We start from the raw sequence: 21,690 nt of genomic DNA on the forward strand, positions 1-21,690 counted from the left end.
GGAGCTGGCCCATTTTTAGTTCAGAACCTGGGTTATGCTTGCTTATTGGTTTGCTAAATGTAGCCACCAATAAGCAAGAGCTATCCAGGGTGCTGAACCTAAAATGGGCCTAAGCTTTATTCCTGCTTTTTTAAATAAAGAAAGCAAGAGAATAAAGAGAAATGTATAATAGGAGTAAATTAGAAAGTTACTTAAAATTGCTGTTCTATCTGAATCATGAAAGAAAATATTTGGGTTTCACGTAGGGCTTCTGCATTTTCATTCTTTTTGGGGGATAAAAGGTGATAGTATGATTGTGGGGAGAGAGGTGATTATTCTGTAGTAGTAAGGAAAGAGGTTTGGGCTTTTTTAATGAAAACTAACATCCAGTGACAAGTGTCTAGTGGTACAGGGACTTAAAGGGACACTAAACCCACATTTTTCTTTCATGATTCAGATAGCAGACAATTTTAAGCAACTTTCTAATTTACTCCTATTATCAATTTTTATCGTTCTTTTGATATCTTTATTTAAAAAAGCAGAAATGTAAGCAAAGTAGCCTGCCCATTTTTGGTCCAGCACCCTGGATAGTGCTTACTGATTGGTGGCTACATTTATCCATCAATCAACAAGCTCTACCCAGGTTCTGAACCAAAAATGGGCTGGCTCTTAAGCTTAAATTCTTGCTTTTCAAATAACGATAGCAAGAAAATGAAGACAAATTTATAATATGAATAAATTAGAAAGTTGCTTAAAATTGCATGCTCTGGGGCATCTGTATCGAGCTCCGAATGGAGCTTGATGCCCCGTATTTCTGGCGAGCCTGCAGGTTCGCCAGAAACAGCTGTTATGAAGCAGCGGTCACAAAGACCACTGCTCCATAACCTGTCCGCCGGAAATCAAGCCGATCGAGTACGATCGGGTTGATTGACACCCCCCTGCTGGCGGCCTATTGGCCGCGAGTCTGCATGGGGCGGCGTTGCACCAGCAGCTCTTGCAATACGCTCGCCGTATTCAGCGAGGTCTGTTGGACCTGATCCGCACTGTCGGATCAGGTCCGACAGACATTGATAACTAGAGGCCTCTATCTGAATCATGAAAGAAAAAATTTGCTTTTAGTATCCCTTTAATAAATGAATTATTAGATGGGGTTATGTGGGTGTCATGTGGGACTTAGCACATCCAGGAGCTGAGTAGCTACAGTTCTAAAATTTCTATATTAACCCTATATCAAATAAGTCCCTTTCTCCTAAACGGTTGTATGTCTGGCACCTGAGCATCTGGGATGGCGTCTTTATTTGTCAACCCCTAGATGACTTTTATATTTGTCAGTAATAACAGGTTGCACACAGCACTGTGTTAGCTGCCGATCTTCATGTAATGCCGTCTGATAGATATCTTGTGTAACATCAAACAGCACATGTGGATACACTGGTTAAACGACACTTCATTTAAAATGGAGTGGGTAAACTTTATCTTCAGCATATGAAATAACAGAATTATATACGTAATAATAAGGATACTTTATTAGAGGGATATGAAACTCATGAATCAGAGAATACCGTTTAAAACAACTTTCTAATTTACTTCTATTATCAAATTTTCTTTCTTCTCTTAATATGTTTTGTTGAAAAGCAGAGACATAAGGGGCGTGCCCATGCCAGGAGCACAATATGGCAGCAGTTTTACAATAATGTTATCTATTTGCACTAGATCACAGCACCTATTTCCTGCCATGTAGTGCTCCAGGTGCCTACCTAGGTATCTCTTCAACACAGAATATCATGGGAAAGGAACAAAGCAAATTTGATAATAGAAGTAAATTGGAAACTTTTTTTTAAAAATGTTATGTTCTCTCTGATTCACAAAACAAAATGTGTTTCATATCGCAAGTTACCAGCACTCTAGTTTGTTGTTGTTGTTATTTTACATGTTTAATTCCTTTCTCTGTATTTTTCTCCAGTCCCTGAAGAGAACATTGCTACTATGAAATACGGTGCACAAGTGGTTAAGGGCGAGTTAAAATCAGCCCTGTTAGATGGTGACACTCAAAATTATGACCTAGATCACGGCTTTTCCCGGCACCCAATTGAAGATGATTGCCGTTCTGGACTTCAAGTGAAGCTGGGCCAGCCCTCCATAATCAATCACATTCGCCTGCTTCTGTGGGACCGAGACAGTCGGTAAGTGAGATATGCACCTCTGTCCCATCTCTGTTATGTGCACTAAAGAGCACATGTAGCATTCAGATCGTGCAGATTGTCTTATCAGATGGGTTAACAGTGGCTTATAAGTTGTGCCACATTAAGCACCAGACTTTTAGATCCAAACTCCTTCTCTAACTGGTCAGATAGTTGCATCTTGAGATGTCGCATTATCCCTATTCTCATTTCTCTATCATGGCTGGCAGACCTCTAAAGCCATCTGATAATGCTATATGGCCAAGGCAGGAACGCTTGCAGTGAGGTGCACAGAGTAAGGGAGAGACCTCTGGAACAGAATGTTCTATTGGGTGATCCATGGTTTGTGTAGAATCACTGGTGGATGCTTTGAAGAATTTTCAAGTTAAAGGGACATACATTTTTTTGTCTTTTTTTGATTCAACAAAGCAACATTTTACAGTTTACATCTTTTATCAAATTTGCTTTATTTTCTTGGAATCCTTTGTTGATGGAGCAACAGTGTTATTGTTGGGTGCTAGCAGAATACATCTAATGTATATGCAGCCACCAATCAGCAGCTAGCTATCAGTAGTGCATTGTTACTGAGTCTATCTAGGTATGCTTTTCAACAAAGGATACCAAGAGAAGGAAACATTTTATAATAGAAATATATATTAGAAAGCTGTATAAAATAACATGTTATTTTTGAATCATAAAAGTTTAACTTTGACTTTACTGTTGGGTATTGGTTGTTAAAGGGGCATGAAACCCAATTTTTTTTCTTTTATGATTCAGATAAAGAATTACATTTAAAAAAAAAAAAAAGTTTCCAGCTTACTTCTTTTATCAAATTATATAAATCACAATATGATACCAGATATTTTGTGAGAGAGAGGTGCACCAATAGTAAACCCCCCCAAACTACAAAAATGATCACAAAATAATCAAAAATGGTTGAAAGTGCATATGGTCAAATGCTCAGATATACAATCAAAGCACATATACAGGACAAGACAAATAAAGGAATCAATAAAAGTCCAAACTTTGAGTAGAAACTCCTCATATAATCCAAATGGTGGCAGGACGATATGTGGCGGCAGGCTGCTCTCTTATGGTAAGAAGGTAACTGAAGGCAAGGTGTCCTATAAGACTAGGTAAAGAGGCGCCTTATGGTGTAGTATCTCAAGGAACAATGCGAAGGTGAATGATAGCATCAACAGGGTACTCACAAGTAACTTTGCTCATCCACTTCAATAATGCGCAGACCGAGGCTTCAGAGCCGCTCGACTGACTCAAACACTCCAGCAAGACGGCGGGGCCGTGGGGAGGCTCATCTCTTGTGACGTAACGGCTTCTGGACCAGGAAGGGACACAGCAAATCAAGTTGTAGTACCTACGATAGGTCTGCATTGTGTAGGATTCCCAGCAAATCTGCAAGTGACAGCAAGGAAGAGCAAGGTACAATACAATAAAAAGGATTTATTTAAAAGACAAGTTTAAAACATAGTGTTGCACAGCAATGCGTTTCTCGGCACAAGCTGCCGTTTCATCAGGCTGTATGTCACATTGGGTACCTTGCTCCATTAAAACCAACAATAAACCAATGAGAATGGCGACATATCACACAACCACATATTCACGGTACCCAATTGGGCAATCAGGGTGGCAAAAATAACCAGTACGATGATAGGGTACTCATGAATGGGTGTTCAATAGACCAAAAGCAAACAACATATATGAAAACGAACTAAACAAAGAACTTATATAAAAACAAACAGAAACATCAATCTAATATAAAATGATACCAACAAAATAGGATCATGAAGATGGAATGCAGGGATTTATATAATCTCATTTCATCTATTTTAGAGATAAAATAATGTGTTGTGAAAGTGTGAACGGGAGCGAAATTATTATTCCCCAAATAAAAATTATATCATAAGATGCTTCAATTCATCGTGATATGGTGATCGAAAAAGTGATCAATTAGAAAAAAGTAATAAATCAATAGTTACAAAATTCAGTGTGAATACATACTAGGAAAAAATTCATAGGTCTATCATCTGTAAATTGCATTATAGTTTGTGAAGATGATGAAAGAAAACAAAAAACAAACAAACTATAATGTAGTTATTGCAATGGATGTGCAACGTTACTTGTAAATACCCTGTTGTTGCTATCATTCACCTTCGCATTGTAACTTGAGATACTACACCATAAGGCGCCTCTTTTTACCTTCTCTTATAGGACACTTTGCCTTCTATTATCAAATTAGCTTCATTATCTTGCTATTCTTTGTTGAAGAGATATCTACATAGATAACATGCACATGTCTGCAGCACTATATGCTGTGACCCCAGTTTGTGCATTTAACATCTGGAACCTTTAATGTTAGTGATATACCGCAGAATAGTGCTTGTATAATGCACATTAATGCTTTCACGGGCACTTTGAAACTATGGATTTCAAAGGCCTTTGTGTATTCCCGGGTTTGAATTGTGGCGAGATTGGAATATTGGTTTAATTATCAATTGGCTTCCTCCAATTGTTGCGTGCCCCCTTTGGCGTCCAGCTTGTGGGACCCGCAACGATTGGAGGAAGCCGGATTCGCCATAGATCTGCTAACTACAGCAGGAGCTACAAGCCGAGGATCGCCGGTCTGCTTTCCAGAAAGATAAGGTAAGTGTTTTAAAAAAGAAGTTTCAATATAAAGTTTAATGAATGAAAGTGCCCCTGTATTTTTAGATACCGGGCACTTATTCATTAAACTTTACATTCACTTTAAACAACCCAGTGATGTGCTTTGTACAGTAAATGATAAAAAAAACACTCAGTGTTGTAGATTGTACGTTAAATGACACAAGTACCGGTGATGTACAGTGTAAATTAAAGGGAAAAATTAATTCTAGTTTACTTCTTCCATCAGATTTCTTTCTTTCTCTTTGTATCCTCTCTTGAATTAACGGTAGGTAGGCTCAGGAGCGTGTTTGAGTCAGGATCACTAAATATTAGTAGTTTTGTAAGAATTCTTTTAACAGTGATTTACATTGTTCAAACACTACTGCCATCTAGTGCTCAAAAGCATTTTTTTAAAAACTGCTGCCATATACTGCTCCAGAGATGTGCTCTTTTACCTACCTAGGTATTCTCTTCAACAAATAATGCCATGAGAACAAAGTATTTGTTAATGGAAGTAAATCTAATTAAAGGGACAGTATACACTCATTTTCATATAACTGCATGTAATAGACACTACTATAAAGAATAATATGCACAGATACTGATATAAAAATCCAGTATAAAACTGTTTAAAAACTTACTTGGAAGCTGTCACTTTGGCTCTGTTGAAAAGGTAGCTGGAAAGCCCACTGCAAGTGGCAAATAAGACACTCCCCCCCTCCCCCTTCTTTTGCATATGAAAAGACCCTTTACACAAACAGGAGCAAGCTGGAGTAGGTAGTCGAGCGTATTCACATAAAACTTTGGGGCTTGGTTAGGAGTCTGAAAATCAGAGCAATGTTATTTAAAAATAAGCAAAACTATACATTAATTTTAAAAAAAAACTTTATGGGCTATATAAATAGATTATCTACAAAACATTTATGCAAAGAAAAAATGAGTGTATAATGTCCCTTTAATGACAAACAATATTGTTCTCACCATAATACCATTAGCGTTATTTTAAAAAAACACAAATTCTTGAAAACCTTGATCATAAAGCACGACTAGTTATATCTCAGCTGGATCGCTGTCTGGTCCAAGCCAATAACACAGAATGTTTCAAGGCCACGCCCATTCCTCCTGTATGCAAGGGGCGTGGCCTCAGTACATATTATGGTATTGGTCTAGGGCTTTCTATAGTAGTAGATGATTTGTGTGTGTGAGCACTCATGGCTGTGTATAATTTATTGTATAATGGACATAAATAGTAAATATTATACTGGTATTTTGCTACTTATAAAAGGGCAGAGCCTCCTCGGACACCGACCCTAAATGGACAACTCACTTCTGATTGCTGAGATTTTGTTATAACACAGGTTGTGGCACAATTCTGCCATCATTTCATAGTATGACAATCCATATCCATAATGTGATCTGGTGAACAGATCCCAAATAGTGTGTCATTATATTCCTTAATGTGACTTGGCAGCTCTGTGTGTATGCTTGGAGTTTGGGAGTTGTGAAACTGTGTCACTCAGTCAATATCCAACATCACAATAAATGATAAACTCTTTGAATCTAACCCAGCGTGTTTCTCTTGTTTCCGGCTTGCAGGTCCTATTCGTACTACCTCGAGGTGTCAATGGATGAGCTGGACTGGATTCGGGTTATAGATCACTCTCAGTACCTGTGTAGGTCCTGGCAGAAGGTTTACTTCCCAGCCCGAGTCTGCAGGTAGGAAATAAATATTCTTTATTGCTTATCTTGCTAATTTGCTGAATGAGCTTTATATTCTAGGTATATTTCTTGTAATTTTCAGCTGTTTTACCGCCTTGTTATGTAATGACCTGATACAGGAACTAAGTCCTCAGCTTGGTAAATGACATATTTGTGAGGCTTTGTGCCTTGTAAGCACAATTAGCATCTAGGTTTGGTGCACAAGTATCATGTTATAAAATCAGCAGCTTCAAATTCACAGCTTAGTCCTATATCAATAATGTTCTGCTGTAATTCATAGCTAATACGTTATAACCTTATACTGCACAACCTATAAATATGTTTATTAACTGCGCATTGTGAGACTATGGAACCTATAGCAATAATGTTCTGCTGTAATTCATATCTAATACGTTATAACCTTATACTGCACAACCTATAAATATGTTTATTAAACCTGCGCATTGTGAGACTATGGAACCTATAGCAATAATGTTCTGCTGTAATTCATATCTAATACGTTATAACCTTATACTGCACAACCTATAAATATGTTTATTAAACCTGCGCATTGTGAGACTATGGAACCTATAGCAATAATGTTCTGCTGTAATTCATATCTAATACGTTATAACCTTATACTGCACAACCTATAAATATGTTTATTAAACCTGCGCATTGTGAGACTATGGAACCTACATCATTAATGTTCTGCTGTAATTCATATCTAATAAGTTATAACCTTATACTGCACAACCTATAAATATGTTTATTAACTGCGCATTGTGAGACTATGGAACCTACATCAATAATGTTCTGCTGTAATTCATATCTAATACGTTATAACCTTATACTGCACAACCTATAAATATGTTTATTAACTGCGCATTGTGAGACTATGGAACCTATATAAATAATGTTCTGCTGTAATTCATATCTAATACGTTATAACCTTATACTGCACAACCTATAAATATGTTTATTAAACCTGCGCATTGTGAGACTATGGAACCTATAGCAATAATGTTCTGCTGTAATTCATATCTAATACGTTATAACCTTATACTGCACAACCTATAAATATGTTTATTAACTGCGCATTGTGAGACTATGGAACCTACATCAATAATGTTCTGCTGTAATTCATATCTAATAAGTTATAACCTTATACTGCACAACCTATAAATATGTTTATTAAACCTGCGCATTGTGAGACTATGGAACCTATATCAATAATGTTCTGCTGTAATTCATATCTAATACGTTATAACCTTATACTGCACAACCTATAAATATGTTTATTAAACCTGCGCATTGTGAGACTATGGAACCTATAGCAATAATGTTCTGCTGTAATTCATATCTAATACGTTATAACCTTATACTGCACAACCTATAAATATGTTTATTAAACCTGCGCATTGTGAGACTATGGAACCTATAGCAATAATGTTCTGCTGTAATTCATATCTAATAAGTTATAACCTTATACTGCACAACCTATAAATATGTTTATTAAACCTGCGCATTGTGAGACTATGGAACCTATAGCAATAATGTTCTGCTGTAATTCATATCTAATACGTTATAACCTTATACTGCACAACCTATAAATATGTTTATTAACTGCGCATTGTGAGACTATGGAACCTATAGCAATAATGTTCTGCTGTAATTCATATCTAATACGTTATAACCTTATACTGCACAACCTATAAATATGTTTATTAACTGCGCATTGTGAGACTATGGAACCTACATCAATAATGTTCTGCTGTAATTCATATCTAATACGTTATAACCTTATACTGCACAACCTATAAATATGTTTATTAAACCTGCGCATTGTGAGACTATGGAACCTACATCAATAATGTTCTGCTGTAATTCATATCTAATACGTTATAACCTTATACTGCACAACCTATAAATATGTTTATTAAACCTGCGCATTGTGAGACTATGGAACCTATATCAATAATGTTCTGCTGTAATTCATATCTAATACGTTATAACCTTATACTGCACAACCTATAAATATGTTTATTAACTGCGCATTGTGAGACTATGGAACCTATAGCAATAATGTTCTGCTGTAATTCATATCTAATACGTTATAACCTTATACTGCACAACCTATAAATATGTTTATTAAACCTGCGCATTGTGAGACTATGGAACCTATAGCAATAATGTTCTGCTGTAATTCATATCTAATACGTTATAACCTTATACTGCACAACCTATAAATATGTTTATTAACTGCGCATTGTGAGACTATGGAACCTACATCAATAATGTTCTGCTGTAATTCATATCTAATACGTTATAACCTTATACTGCACAACCTATAAATATGTTTATTAACTGCGCATTGTGAGACTATGGAACCTATAGCAATAATGTTCTGCTGTAATCATAGCTAATACGTTATAACCTTATACTGCACAACCTATAAATATGTTTATTAACTGCGCATTGTGAGACTATGGAACCTATATCAATAATGTTCTGCTGTAATTCATATCTAATACGTTATAACCTTATACTGCACAACCTATAAATATGTTTATTAAACCTGCGCATTGTGAGACTATGGAACCTACATCCATTAATGTTCTGCTGTAATTCATATCTAATAAGTTATAACCTTATATTGCACAACCTATAAATATGTTTATTAACTGCGCATTGTGAGACTATGGAACCTATATCAATAATGTTCTGCTGTAATTCATATCTAATAAGTTATAACCTTATACTGCACAACCTATAAATATGTTTATTAAACCTGCGCATTGTGAGACTATGGAACCTATAGCATTAATGTTCTGCTGTAATTCATATCTAATACGTTATAACCTTATATTGCACAACCTATAAATATGTTTATTAAACCTGCGCATTGTGAGACTATGGAACCTATAGCAATAATGTTCTGCTGTAATTCATATCTAATACGTTATAACCTTATACTGCACAACCTATAAATATGTTTATTAAACCTGCGCATTGTGAGACTATGTTGTCATTAACCTGAACACCTCTATATTCTACTTCCCAAACATTAATTTGGAACCTACATCATTAATGTTCTATACTATTGTGATTTACAGGCGGATACTTCTGTATGAGCTTTACTATCTATTAATGCATCTAAGATGGTGCAATGCCTTGATTGATTTTCAGCTTGGAAAGGAATTAAAGGGATCTAATTTTAAACAACTTTCTATTTTAATCTATTAAATTTTTTTATTTGTTCTCTTGGTAACTTCTCTTGAAAAGCATGGACATAATCTCTGGAGCGTGCACATTTCTGCAGCATTATATGGCAGCAGTTTTGCAAGAGCACTGGATGGCAGTAATATTTCCTGAATGTAGTTCTTCTGCAAATTTGATAATAGACGTAAATTGGAGACTTTTTTTTTTAAATCGCTTGCTCTGTCTTAGTCACCAAAAGAAAATATTTGAATGTCATATATCTTTAGATGTATAATTTCCATATTCATCTAACACGAAGATACCTTTTAATTAAGTTTCTCTCTCTAATATTAGAATTAGGGAGGTATCTATTATTAGGTGGCCATGCAACGAAGTTGCAGGACAACCTATTGTTATTGTCAGGATTATTATTATTATTATTATTATTTTTTTTTTTATTTTATTATTATTATTCCGCCACTTTTTCTATTGCCCATAACTTTTGAACTGCTAAAGCAAAGCTCTTATAATCAGGTATGCTAGTACAGCCTATTGCTCTGCTACATCTCATGCAATATTGAACTCATAGGTCATAAGGTTACGCAGCCATATTGCTTTTTGCGACAAATTTCGATAAACGCTTAATAATCTTTATCTCCGGAACTGCTAATGTTGCAACTTTGAAACTTGCTGTGCTCAGTGCTGCTATGCACTAGATTTGCCATTGCTCAACAGAAGTGCCTTGGTCACATGATGTAGCAGCCATCGTGCATTTTGCGAAAATCTTTAAACATCTTCTTCTCTTAAACCGCTTAGTGCAATAAAGCGCAATTTTGCACATATGCTCCTTGCAAGGTCCACTACCAAGTTTGTTAAAATTGCGATTTTTCCATAATCAACATGGCTGCTGTGAGACAATAACCTTTTTATCGCCATTTAATTGCGTAATTTTGCACTTTATACATTAGTTTTACAATGTTTAACAATATTACAGTGTAATAGACACATGATAACACATAGTCAAAACCCTTAAAGACAATATTGCAGTTAAAATTCGCATTGCGCAATCGCCTTCGTGAAATAAAACATTTGCAAATTTTCATGAAACTTCTGCAAATTGTAGAGGTCTATAGTGAGCATTAGTATGTGCAATTTGAAAGCCATACATTGCATAGCTTGGCGGCCATTTTGTTTCGTATGCTCCATTTTTACAAACTATAAAAATCTTCTTCTCCGAAACCGCTTATGGGACAGACTTGAAATTTTGTTTATAGAGTTATCTTATGACTAACATTCAGATTTGTTCAAGAGAAGTTGATACGTCATGTGGTTTGGCAGCCATTTTGAATTGTTCAAAACTGCTTAACGATATTTTTAAACTAATAATAAAACAAAAACCGTTTTACAAAAATGCTTTATTTTTGCCATGTTTATTGACATCTATAGTGAGCACTATTGTGCGTAATATGGAGGCTGTATATCTTACGATCGGGCAGCCATCTTGGTTTACGCGAAAATTTCGAAAGTCTATTTTCTCTGCAACCACTTATGTAAGAACTGTGAAATTTGCTGTACTGTCTTATATTGTGACCTAGATTCAGAATTGCTCATTAGGAGAGAATCAGTCACATGATGCGGCAGCAATATCGGTTTTATGTTTATCGTAATTATTTGTAATTCAATACTGCCTCTTTTGAGTCAATTGCTCACAAAACACAAATTACTTATGCTAAACTCTTGAAATCAGGTATGCTGGTACAGCCTATTGCAATGCTTTATCTCATGCAGTATTGAACTCATAGGTCATAAGGTTACGCAGCCATATTGTTTTTTGCGACAAATTTCGAGAACTGCTTAATAATCTTTAGCCCTGGAACTGCTTATGTTGCAACTTTGAAACTTGCTGTGCTTAGTGCTGCTATGACCTAGATTTGCCATTGCTCAACAGAAGTGCCATTTAAAAGCGTAATTTTGCACTTTATAAATTAGTTTTACAATATTTAACAATATTACAGTGTAATAGACACATGATTACACATAGTCATAACCCTTAAAGACAATATTGCAGTTAAAATTTGCATTGCGCAATCGTCTTCGTGAAATAAAACATTTGCAAATTTTCATGAAACTTCTGCAAATTGTAGAGGTCGTTAGTGAGCATTAGTATGTGCAATTTGAAAGCCATACATTGCATAGATTGGCGGCCATTTTGTTTCATATGCACTGTTTTTAAAAGCTACAAAAATCTTCTTCTCCTAAACCGCTTATGGCACAGACTTGAAATTTTATTTACAGAGTTATGTTATGACCAACATTCAGATTTGTTCAAGAGAAGTTGATAGGTCATGTGGTTTGGCAGCCATTTTGAATTGTTCAAAAACGCTTAACGATATTTTTAAATTATTAATTAAACAACAACCGTTTTACAAAAATGCTTTATTTTTGCCATGTGTATCGACATCTATAGTGAGAACTATTGTGCATAATATGGAGGCTTTATATTATATGATCTGGCAGCCATTTTGTTTTACGCGAAAATGTCGAAAATTTATTTTCTCTGCAACCACTTATGTTAGAACTGTGAAACTTGCTGTATAACCTTATATTGTGACCTAGATACACAGTTGTTCATGTTGATGGAATTAGTTACAAGCTGTGGCAGCCATATTGATTTATGCGAAAATTTTGAAAATGTGATTTCTTTGCAACCGCTTATGTTAAATCTTTTAAATTTGCTGTATAGCTATATATTGTGACTTAGCAGCTTGTATGCCATTGCAAAGTCGATGCGCATGACCACCTCTATCGCTGCTTGCAGCTATATTTGTTATTATTATTTTTATTATTAATAAAGAAATGTAGCTGTATCCTTTGTAACTTTCCTGATTGTGTAAACTTTCATTTAAAGGGACAGCCAACACCAGAATGTTTGTTGTTTTAAAAGATAGATAATCCCTTAATTCCCCATCCCCCAGTTTTGCATAACCAACACAGTTATATTAATACACGTTACCTCTGTGATTACCATGTATCTAAGCCTCTGCAGACTGCCCACTTATTTCAGTTCATTTGACAGACTTGCATTTTAACCAATCAGGCCTGACATATAAATAACTTAATGGGAGTGAACACAATGTTATCTATATGACACACATGAACTAGCCCTGTCTAGCTGTGAAAAACTGTCAAAATGCATTGAGATAAGAGGCAGTTCAATGTCTTATAAATTAGCATATGAGCCTACCTAGGTTTAGCTTTCAACTCAGAATACCAAGAGAACAACGCAAAATTAGTGATAAAAGTAAATTGGAAAGTTATTTAAAATTACATTCTCTATCTTAATCTTGAAAGTTTTTTTTTTGGACTTGACTGTCCCTTTAAATATTTTAAGAAGGGTTTTCACACATAATATCAAAACAATGATTCTAGTAATATCTATCGTGGGTCACTATATCTTCAAAGCTTTTACCTTTATTGGGTCCAAAAAAGGAGAGGAGAGTGTTATATTGTATTAAAAAGATATGAAACCCGCATTTTTCTTTCATGATTCAGGTAGAGCAGCGATTTTAAGCAACTTTCTAATTTACTCCTATTATCAATTTTTCTTTGTTTTCTGGTATCTTTATTTGAAAAAGCAGGAATGTAAAGCTTAGGAGCCAGGCAATTTTTGGTTCAGCAACCGTTTGCTGATTGGTGGCTAAATGTAGCCACCCAAGTTCTGAACCAAAAATGAGCCGTCTCCTAAGCTTACATTACATTCCTGCTTTTTTCAAATAAAGATAGCAAGTAAATGAAGAAAAAATGATAATAGGAGTAAATTAGAAAGTTAATTATAATTGCTGCTCTGTCTGAATCATGAAAAAAAGTGTTTCATATCCCTTTAAGGAAACTGTTTGAAAGCTAGACAAGCACTTCCTGACTCACCAAAACAACTGATCATATTATATAAAGCACCAGACTATAACCAGGTCTAGTGTCCCAGCACCGCAAGGAGCAGGAGACACAAAGTCTTGTTGGAGACCATTAGATTAAAAGGAAGCACCTATAGCAGGTAAACAAGTGTTGTGCACCAGTTAAACTGCTTGTGCTTATTATTTACAGTGTGTTTTGTTTTCCTAATGAATTCCTGATTTCTGTACAGTGCAGCTTTTGTTTCTGATGATGTGAGTGATACTTCAGTGATCGCACTAAACATTTCGCCTGTATTTTTACACGCTCACCTCACTCACCGCTGGGACCGTTTTGTATTTAGTGCTGGATACTGTTAACATAAATATGCTATGCGAGAGGTTTTCTGTATATTGTTGCAGAAGACGTTAATTATGCGGCTACATTATCACAGCTTCTTATCATATTTTCTTCACCTGATTAGATACGTTTAATAAAATAGTTTCCTTTGCTAATAGATTCGCTGTGAAAGCAAGGTGTGATTTTTGTAGCTATGAATATCACCACCTCTGTATTGAGCACAACATCCATATGGTGTCACTACAGTCTTTGTAATAAAGTAATGTACGTTCTCAGTTATGTTCAGAGCGATTGTGCTTTATTTATTTATATCTGCATAACCAGTGCACTTCTGCAAATGCTTCAATACATTTATCACTAATGAACAAGTTTATCTGTCACAATAAATGAAATAAATAATCAAAATAACAAAAATCCCAAAGTAAATATCTTTTAATTAGTTATAAAATATCTGTTTTGCAATGCTGCGCTTAATTGCTGATATATATTATGAATGTAACATCTCTTTAATAATTATATAACTTGTAACTGCTGCTGCCCTCTCCAGGATCTTATTTTAATAATGATCTCTCGTGTTTTTATATCTGCGATTACAACAGACTAGATTGTTAGTTATTTATTTTCTGCAACAGTTGTCAATGTAGTTAAAAAAATTGGCAAGGAGAAGGGAAACGGTAAAAAAAACTGCTAACAGGATATCAACAGCTAATGTATAAATATAATCACTAGGGGGCACTCACGCTATGTAATAAAATATAAAAAATTGAAAGAAAATATTGTTGCGATGAACTAAAAATAATATTGACACAATTTGTGCGTATCAGTCTAACTTCCACATGATGAACAAAATAAAGTACAGGCGACTCATACAGTTAAACAACACCCAGATGATGTGTTCCAGCTCACTGCTCCAAGATGGCAGTAACGTAAGGTAGCGTTTAAGAGATATTTGAAGTCAGTTTGCTTATATATGCACAATGTATAAGCGCTGCATTCTGACATATATATATTAATGTACATTCTTTATATGCATATTACTTTGACGCTTGTAAACAAAATGTGCAGAAATATAAATATTTCTTTTGCAAGATGTACCGAGTCCACGGATTCATCCTTACTTGTGGGATATTATACTTCCCACCAGGAAGTGGCAAAGAGAGCGCCACAGCAAAGCTGACTATATAGCTCCCCCCTTAACTCCACCCCCCAGTCATTCTCTTTGCCGGCTCTAAGCAGGAAGGGTAAAGTGAAAGAGGTGTTAAACTGTTAGTTTTATTTTATACAGAACAAGAAAAAAGTGCAGGCACTGCTGGAGGTTCCTTAAAACAATGATGCTTTATTTGAACAAAGTTTAAAAAGTAAACAGCTACATCTGCTGTGAAGAGTACTAGTATAAAAAAGGTACAAAAAGGTAAGATACAAGGCTGGGGTATTTAGACACGAAAAATGTCTGACTAGTTTCGAGTCCTCTCAGGACTCTTATTCATAGACAGATGTCTATGAATAAGAGTCCTGAGAGGACTCGAAACTAGTCAGACATTTTTCGTGTCTAAATACCTCAGCCTTGTATCTTACCTTTTTGTACCTTTTTTATACTAGTACTCTTCACAGCGGATGTAGCTGTTTACTTTTTAAACTTTGTTCAAATAAAGCATCATTGTTTTAAGGAACCTCCAGCAGTGCCTGCACTTTTTTCTTGTTCTGTATCTAAATAGTGGCTGGGTTTTATTTCTCTTGTAAGGTGTATCCAGTCCACGGATCATCCATTACTTGTGGGATATTCTCATTCCCAACAGGAAGTTGCAAGAGGACACCCACAGCAGAGCTGTAATATAGCTCCTCCCCTAACTGTCATACCCAGTCATTCTCTTGCAACTCTCAACAAGCTAGGATGTTGTAGGAGAGAGTGGTTAAATATAGTTAGTTTATTTTCTTCAATCAAAAGTTTATTTTTAAATAGTACCGGAGTTGTGCTATTTTATCTCAGGCAGTAAATAGAAGAAGAATCTGCCTGAGGTTTCTATGATCTTAGCAGGTTGTAACTAAGATCCATTGCTATTCTCACATATGTCTGAGGGGATTACACAGATGAGGTTACTTCAGCGAGAGAATGGCGTGCAGTTTATTCTGCTATCAGGTATGTGCAGTTATCATTTTTTCTAGAGATGGAAAACACTAGAAAATGCTGCTGATACCGGATTAATGTAAGTTAAGCCTGAATACAGTGATTTAATAACGACTGGTATCATGCTTACTCCCAGGGGTAATACCCTTATGATATTGCAATATAAATGTTTGCTGGCATGTTTAATCATTTTTATATATGCATTGGTGATAAAACTTTATTGGGGCCTAGTTTTTTCCACATGGCTGGCTTAAATTTTGACTAGAAACAGTTTTACTGAGGCTTTCCTCTGTTATAGTATAAAAGTTACAGTTGGTGCAGTTAAAATTACAAACTGTGACATCCAGCTTCCCTCAAAGGCCCTCTGAATGCTATAGGACATCTCTAAAGGGCTCAAAGGCTTTCCAAAGTCGTTTATTGGGGAAGGTAGGACCACAGCTTGCTGTGGCAGTTGGTTGTGACTGTTAAAAAAAAAAAAAAAAAAAGTCTATTTCGTTTTTTTGATCCGTTTTTTGAACTAAGGGGTTAATCATCCATTTGCAAGTGGATGCAATGCTCTGCTAGCCTATTACATACACTGTAAAAATTTCGTTTGATTTACTGCATTTTTTCACTGTTTTTCAAATTCTGACAAAATTTGTTTCTTTTAAAGGCACAGTACCGTTTTTTATATTTGCTTGTTAACTTGATTTAAAGTGTTTTCCAAGCTTGCTAGTCTCATTGCTATTCTGTATAAACATGTCTGACATAGAAGAAACTCCTTGTTTATTATGTTTAAAAGCCATGGTGGAACCCCCTCTTAGAATGTGTACCAAATGTACTGATTTCATTTTATGCAATAAAGATCATTTCTTCTGTTAAGTGTGATCAGTCCACGGGTCATCATTACTTCTGGGATATTAACTCCTCCCCAACAGGAAGTGCAAGAGGATTCACCCAGCAGAGCTGCATATAGCTCCTCCCCTCTACGTCACTCCCAGTCATTCTCTTGCACCCAACGACTAGATAGGAGGTGTGAGAGGGCTATGGTGATTATACTTAGTTTTATATCTTCAATCAAAAGTTTGTTATTTTAAAATAGCACCGGAGTGTGTTATTACCTCTCTAGCAGAGTTTGAAGAAGAATCTACCAGAGTTTTTGCTATGATTTTAGCCGGAGTAGTTGAGATCATATTGCTGTTTCTCGGCCATCTGAGGAGAGGTAATCTTCAGATCAGGGGACAGCGGGCAGATGAATCTGCATAGAGGTATGTAGCAGCTTTTATTTTCTGACAATGGAATTGATGAGAAAATCCTGCCATACCGATATAATGTCATGTATGTATACTTTATACTTCAGAGAATTACACTGTAAGAAGTACATAAAGCTGTTTAATAACTAGAAATTATGTTTAACGTTTTTGCTGGAATGTAAAATCGTTTTCATTTGCTGAGGTACTGAGTGAATAAATGTTTGGGCACCATTTTTCCACTTGGCAGTTGCTTAAATCTGTTTTTTTCTGTCAGTTTCTGTTCTCCCTCACTGCTGTGTGTGAGGGGGAGGGGCGGTTTTGGCGCCTTTTTCTATGCATCAGTTATTTCAGTCAGCAGCTCATTGTATTTCCTGCATGATCCGGTTCATCTCTACAGAACTCAGGGGTCTTCAAACTTATTTTGAGGGAGGTAATTTCTCTCAGCAGAGCTGTGAGAATTATAGTTTGACTGAAATAAAAACTTTTATTCTGTAATTTGTTTCCTGCTTTCAGAAATTGTTATCTTTGTTAATGGGATTAAACCTTTGCTAAAGTTGTGTTGTTTACAAGGATTGAGGCTATAACTGTTTCAATTTATTAATTTTCAACTGTCATAGATTTTCTGTGCTTCTTAAAGGCACAGTACGTTTTTAATTGAATTGTATTCCAAGTTGCAAGTTTATTTGCTAGTGTGTTAAACATGTCTGATTCAGAGGATGATATCTGTGTCATTTGTTGCAATGCCAAAGTGGAGCCCAATAGAAATTTATGTACTAACTGTATTGATGCTATTTTAAATAAAAGTCAATCTGTACAAATTGAACAAATTTCACCAAACAACGAGGGGAGAGTTATGCCGACTAACTCGCCTCACGTGCCAGTACCTGCATCTCCCGCTCGGGAGGTGCGTGATATTGTAGCGCCGAGTACACCTGGCCGGCCATTACAAATCACATTACAGGATATGGCTTCTGTTATGACTGAAGTTTTGGCTAAATTACCAGAACTAAGGGGTAAGCGTGATCACTCTGGGGTGAGAACAGAGTGCGCTGATAATATTAGGGCCATGTCAGATACTGCGTCACAGGTTGCAGAACATGAGGACGGAGAACTTCATTCTGTGGGTGACGGTTCTGATCCAAACAGACTGGATTCAGATATTTTAATTTTAAATTTAAACTGGAAAACCTCCGTGTATTACTAGGGGAGGTGTTAGCGGCTCTGAATGATTGTAACACAGTTGCAATACCAGAGAAAATGTGTAGGTTGGATAAATATTTTGCGGTACCGACGAGTACTGAGGTTTTTCCTATACCTAAGAGAATTACTGAAATTGTTTCTAAGGAGTGGGATAGACCCGGTGTGCCGTTCTCACCCCCTCCGATATTTAGAAAAATGTTTCCAATAGACGCCACCACACGGGACTTATGGCAAACGGTCCCTAAGGTAGAGGGAGCAGTTTCTACTTTAGCTAAGCGTACCACTATCCCGGTGGAGGATAGCTGTGCCTTTTCAGATCCAATGGATAAAAAATTAGAGGGTTACCTTAAGAAAATGTTTGTTCAACAAGGTTTTATATTGCAACCCCTTGCATGCATTGCGCCGATCACGGCTGCAGCGGCGTTCTGGATTGAGTCTCTGGAAGAGAACATTAGTTCAGCTACTCTGGACGACATTACGGACAGGCTTAGAGTCCTTAAACTAGCTAATTCATTCATTTCGGAGGCCGTTGTACATCTAACTAAACTTACGGCGAAGAATTCAGGATTCGCCATTCAGGCACGCAGGGCGCTGTGGCTAAAATCCTGGTCAGCTGATGTTACTTCTAAGTCTAAATTGCTTAATATACCTTTCAAAGGGCAGACCTTATTCGGGCCCGGGTTGAAAGAGATTATCGCTGACATTACAGGAGGTAAAGGCCATGCCCTGCCTCAGGACAAAGCCAAAACTAAGACTAGACAGTCTAATTTTCGTTCCTTTCGTAATTTCAAAGCAGGAACAGCATCAACTTCCTCTGCACCAAAACAGGAAGGAGCTGTTGCTCGCTACAGACAAGGCTGGAAACCTAACCAGTCCTGGAACAAGGGCAAGCAGACCAGGAAACCTACTGCTGCCCCTAAAACGTCATGAATTGAGGGCCCCCGATCCGGGATCGGATCTAGTGGGGGGCAGGCTTTCTCTCTTCGCCCAGGCTTGGGCAAGAGATGTCCAGGATCCCTGGGCGCTAGAAATAATATCTCAGGGATACCTTCTGGACTTCAAATCCTCTCCTCCAAGAGAGAGATTTCATCTGTCAAGGTTGTCAACAATCCAGACAAAGAAAGAGGCGTTTCTACGCTGCGTACAAGAGCTCTTGTTAATGGGAGTAATCCACCCAGTTCCACGATCGGAACAGGGACAGGGGTTTTACTCAAATCTGTTTGTGGTTCCCAAAAAAGAGGGAACTTTCAGACCAATCCTGGACTTAAAGATCCTAAACAAATTTCTAAGAGTTCCATCGTTCAAGATGGAAACTATTCGAACAATTTTGCCCATGATCCAAGAGGGTCAGTACATGACCACAGTGGATTTAAAGGATGCTTACCTTCACATACCGATTCACAGAAATCATTACCGGTATCTAAGGTTTGCCTTTCTAGACAGGCATTACCAATTTGTAGCTCTTCCATTCGGATTGGCTACGGCTCCAAGAATCTTCACAAAGGTTCTGGGCACTCTTCTGGCGGTACTAAGACCGCGAGGAATTTCAGTAGCTCCGTACCTAGACGACATACTGATACAAGCTTCAAGCTTTCAAACTGCCAAATCTCATACAGAGTTAGTACTGGCATTTCTAAGGTCACATGGATGGAAGGTGAACGAAAAGAAAAGTTCACTCGTTCCACTCACAAGAGTTCCCTTCCTGGGGACTCTTATAGATTCTGTAAAAATGAAGATTTACCTGACAGAGGACAGGTTAACAAGACTTCAAAGTGCTTGCCGCACCCTTCATTCCATTCAACACCCGTCAGTGGCTCAATGCATGGAGGTAATTGGCTTAATGGTAGCGGCAATGGACATAGTACCCTTTGCTCGCCTACACCTCAGACCACTGCAACTGTGCATGCTAAGTCAGTGGAATGGGGATTACTCAGACTTATCCCCTTCTCTGAATCTGGATCAAGAGACCAGAAATTCTCTTCTTTGGTGGCTTTCTCGGCCACATCTGTCCAGGGGGATGCCATTCAGCAGACCAGACTGGACAATTGTATCAACAGACGCCAGCCTTCTAGGTTGGGGTGCCGTCTGGAATTCTCTGAAAGCTCAGGGACAATGGAGTCAGGAGGAGAGTCTCCTGCCAATAAACATTCTGGAATTGAGAGCAGTTCTCAATGCCCTCCTGGCTTGGCCCCAGTTGACAACGCGGGGTTTCATCAGGTTTCAGTCGGACAACATCACGACTGTAGCTTACATCAACCATCAGGGAGGGACACGAAGCTCCCTAGCTATGATGGAAGTATCAAAGATAATTCGCTGGGCAGAGTCTCACTCTTGCCACCTGTCAGCAATCCACATCCCGGGAGTGGAGAACTGGGAGGCGGATTTCTTAAGTCGTCAGACTTTTCATCCAGGGGAGTGGGAACTTCATCCGGAGGTCTTTGCCCAAATACTTCGACGTTGGGGCAAACCGGAGATAGATCTCATGGCGTCTCGACAGAACGCCAAGCTTCCTCGTTACGGGTCCAGATCCAGGGATCCAGAAGCAGTCCTGATAGATGCCCTGACAGCACCTTGGGACTTCAGGATGACTTACGTGTTTCCACCCTTCCCGATGCTTCCTCGATTGATTGCCAGAATCAAACAAGAGAGAGCATCAGTGATTCTAATAGCACCTGCGTGGCCACGCAGGACTTGGTATGCAGATCTGGTGGACATGTCATCCTGTCCACCTTGGTCTCTACCTCTGAAACAGGACCTTCTGATTCAGGGTCCCTTCAAACATCAAAGTCTAACTTCTCTGAAGCTGACTGCTTGGAAATTGAACGCTTGATTTTATCAAGACGTGGGTTTTCTGAGTCAGTTATTGATACCTTAATACAGGCTAGGAAACCTGTTACCAGAAAGATTTACCATAAGATATGGTGTAAATACCTATATTGGTGTGAATCCAAAGGTTACTCTTGGAGTAAGGTTAGGATTCCTAGGATATTGTCTTTTCTACAAGAAGGTTTAGAAAAGGGTTTATCCGCTAGTTCATTAAAGGGACAGATCTCAGCTCTGTCCATTCTGTTACACAAACGTCTGTCAGAAATTCCTGACGTCCAGGCTTTTTGTCAGGCTTTGGCCAGGATTAAGCCTGTGTTTAAAACGGTTGCTCCACCATGGA

General features: G+C 37.4%; 1 protein-coding gene across 1 annotated transcript in view; it reads left to right on the forward strand.

Annotated features, from left to right (window-relative positions):
• Positions 1-21,690, forward strand: part of BTBD9 (BTB domain containing 9) — a 784,099-nt gene that overhangs the window by 26,856 nt on the left and 735,553 nt on the right. The window contains exons 5-6 of the mRNA XM_053712684.1: positions 1,943-2,162; positions 6,417-6,536. Coding sequence (XP_053568659.1) covers positions 1,943-2,162; positions 6,417-6,536 — 340 coding nt within the window. The remainder of the gene's footprint in view (positions 1-1,942; positions 2,163-6,416; positions 6,537-21,690) is intronic.

Source organism: Bombina bombina, chromosome 4 (genome assembly GCF_027579735.1).
Source record: "Bombina bombina isolate aBomBom1 chromosome 4, aBomBom1.pri, whole genome shotgun sequence".
NCBI lineage: Eukaryota > Metazoa > Chordata > Amphibia > Anura > Bombinatoridae > Bombina > Bombina bombina.